Raw genomic sequence first — 2,573 nt, forward strand, 5'->3', positions numbered from 1 at the left:
GGAAAAATGAGGAGCTGATGCCAGGGGCTTAAGTGGAGAGCAAATGTTTTGAGAATGATGAGGGCAAAGAATGTACAAATGTGCTTTACACAATTAATGTATGTATGGATTGTGATAAGAGTTGTATGAGCCCCTAATAAAACGATTAAAAAAATGAAAGCCAAAGTAATGGAAATGTTAAAAGATATCATTGAAAACGATCTAACCATTGAGATATAAGATGAATATGAAAGGTAAAAAACAATACTTTCTTTTACTACTTCTTTCAGGAAATGATACTGAAAAAGTTCATGATATACTTGATTGCTCCTTTTATCTTTTTTTTTTTTTATTGAAGTCGTAAAAAAAATACTTGAGTTTTTCACGTACCAGAATTAGTTTTCACCATTCCTTCTGAAGACTGGTAAGAATACTAATAAATGTCAGTTATGTAACTCTAATAAAGTCTACTGAAGAAGCGACTGTCCTGCAATTATGACTCTCATGAAGCAAAAACAAACTGAATACACAGGGTTCCCAAGGCAATGAAGCAGACTAATCCTCTTCCTTCCAGGCAGTAATCAGTAGGTTCCAACTGCTCGTGGATAATTTAAACTTTTTAAAAAGTTGTAAAATTGTTTATAATCTCTTTTTGTCAAATATCAATATACTTATGAACATGTAAATATAAGAAAATATTAGTTATGTCTTTTGGTATATCTACAAATCATCTTAAGTTTTAATACTTATTTTTGAAAAATAATTTAAAGGGTACATAAACTCTCATAGTGAAAACAAACAAGCAAACAAGGTTGTAAAATGCCCATTATATTTGACTTTAAATAGAAATAAATTTATATTTATTAATCTGATTAATATTTATTAAGTACTTGTGGACAAGGTACTATGGATAAGCAGGTGAATAAGACAGTACCTATCATCATGATACCCAAGTGTACTGGGAAAGCAAATATTTAACCCAAATAACTATAATTGTTACCTCATTTGCTTCACTCTGTTGTTGTTCCTTCTTTTTTCTTCTTTTTTCTCTCTTTTTCTCATTTGTAGTTGATTTGCTTCCCAAAGCTCGAGATTTTCCAGTGTTCCGACCTTTGCCTTTTCCAGGCTCAGAATCAGAACCACTGCCACTATCTACTTGTAACAGAGCAAAACGAGAAGCAGTAGTGGGAACAGAGCTGAGTACTGCTGACGCCATTGTAAATATTATTCTTTTAAAATACTTCTGTCAAGAATAATTCCTATGGGGAGGAGAAGGAACAAATGAATACACATGTTCAATAAAATCTGTTCTACACTTGAAAACCACATGTATATATTTCTCCTTATACACAACATGGTATATTTCGATTCCTCTTGGCAAAAACATTTTTTAAGAATAAGACGGTGTACAGTGTAAAATAAATGAAAATTGAGATTTCACAAATAATTATTGTTAGACTAACACCAATATAATGTATTGATTTTTCCATGTATGGTCTTCAAAAATTCCTAATTTTCTTCATCTTAAATAAAAGGGGACAAAAGAAAAAAGAGGGCTTCAAAAAAAGTACAGAGAAATTCAATTACCTTTAATTTTCCCTGAACTTTTTAAAGCCCCTAATACTTTTATAATATACACATATAAAAAGTAAGTCTAAAATTATTGCTATGAAAGCAGAAACCTTTATTAAACAAAAATATCAAAATGTAAAGCAATTGTTTATGACGAATCTTCCCATTAAATCTATACATTTCTGAAGGTCTTGTTTCCATGTCTCTAACTCTTCCCCAAAGAATTTGGTGCTCGAGCGGGGAGCTCCGCAGGGAGTACAAAGGGGCCAGAGTGTGGCACCCCATTGGACTTGACTGGAGGACACGCTTAGAGTTCAAAAATGAGACCTTGATCTATTTACAGGTTTTTCTTTATTTTAAAAATTGTTTTCTCTTTTTGTTTTTGTTTTTAATTAATGTATTCTTTTAAGGGCCATTGGCTTTCTTTCTTGTTGTCACCGCTGTGTTCTCATTCATTGCCTGTCTTGCTATGCCTTGGTTTTTGGTGCATATTATTATCTCTACAGATCTATCTAGATAAGATAGGGTGAACAGTCTGGAGGAGAAAACGACTGGACCAATGGTCATGGGGGGACATGGGAGAGGGGGAGGCGATGGTAAGTAGGATGTGTTGACCAACCCAGGGACAGGGGAGCAACAAGTGATCCAAAATTAGTGGCAAGGAGGGTGTGAGAGGCCTGGGAGGGATTCAGCAAGGGCAATGTAACTGAGAGAAATTACTGAAACATAAATGAAGGCTGAGTATGATAGTGGGACAAGAGGAAAGTAAAAGAAAACAGAGGAAAGAACTAGGTGACAAAGGGTATTTATAGAGGTCTAAATACAAGCATGTACATATGTAAATATATTTATATAGGATGGTGGGAAAATAGATCTACATGCATGTATTTATAGGTTTAGTATTAAGGTAGCAGATGGACATCGGACCTCCACTCAAGTACTTATTCAATGAAAGAACACATTGTTCTATTAAATTGGCATTCCATGATGCACACCTTACCGACACAATCGCTGAAGACAAA

General features: G+C 33.9%; 1 protein-coding gene across 4 annotated transcripts in view; it reads right to left on the reverse strand.

Annotated features, from left to right (window-relative positions):
* Window positions 1–2,573, reverse strand: part of GKAP1 (G kinase anchoring protein 1) — a 110,120-nt gene that overhangs the window by 91,776 nt on the left and 15,771 nt on the right. For all 4 annotated transcript variants that reach the window (XM_045298643.1, XM_045298642.1, XM_004715958.3 and 1 more), the window contains exon 2: window positions 980–1,238. In XM_045298643.1, coding sequence (XP_045154578.1) covers window positions 980–1,195 — 216 coding nt within the window. In that variant the 5' untranslated portion in view covers window positions 1,196–1,238. The remainder of the gene's footprint in view (window positions 1–979; window positions 1,239–2,573) is intronic.

Source organism: Echinops telfairi, unplaced genomic scaffold, assembly GCF_000313985.2.
Source record: "Echinops telfairi isolate 266 unplaced genomic scaffold, ASM31398v2 ScPeMD7_7429;HRSCAF=8467, whole genome shotgun sequence".
Taxonomy (NCBI): domain Eukaryota; kingdom Metazoa; phylum Chordata; class Mammalia; order Afrosoricida; family Tenrecidae; genus Echinops; species Echinops telfairi.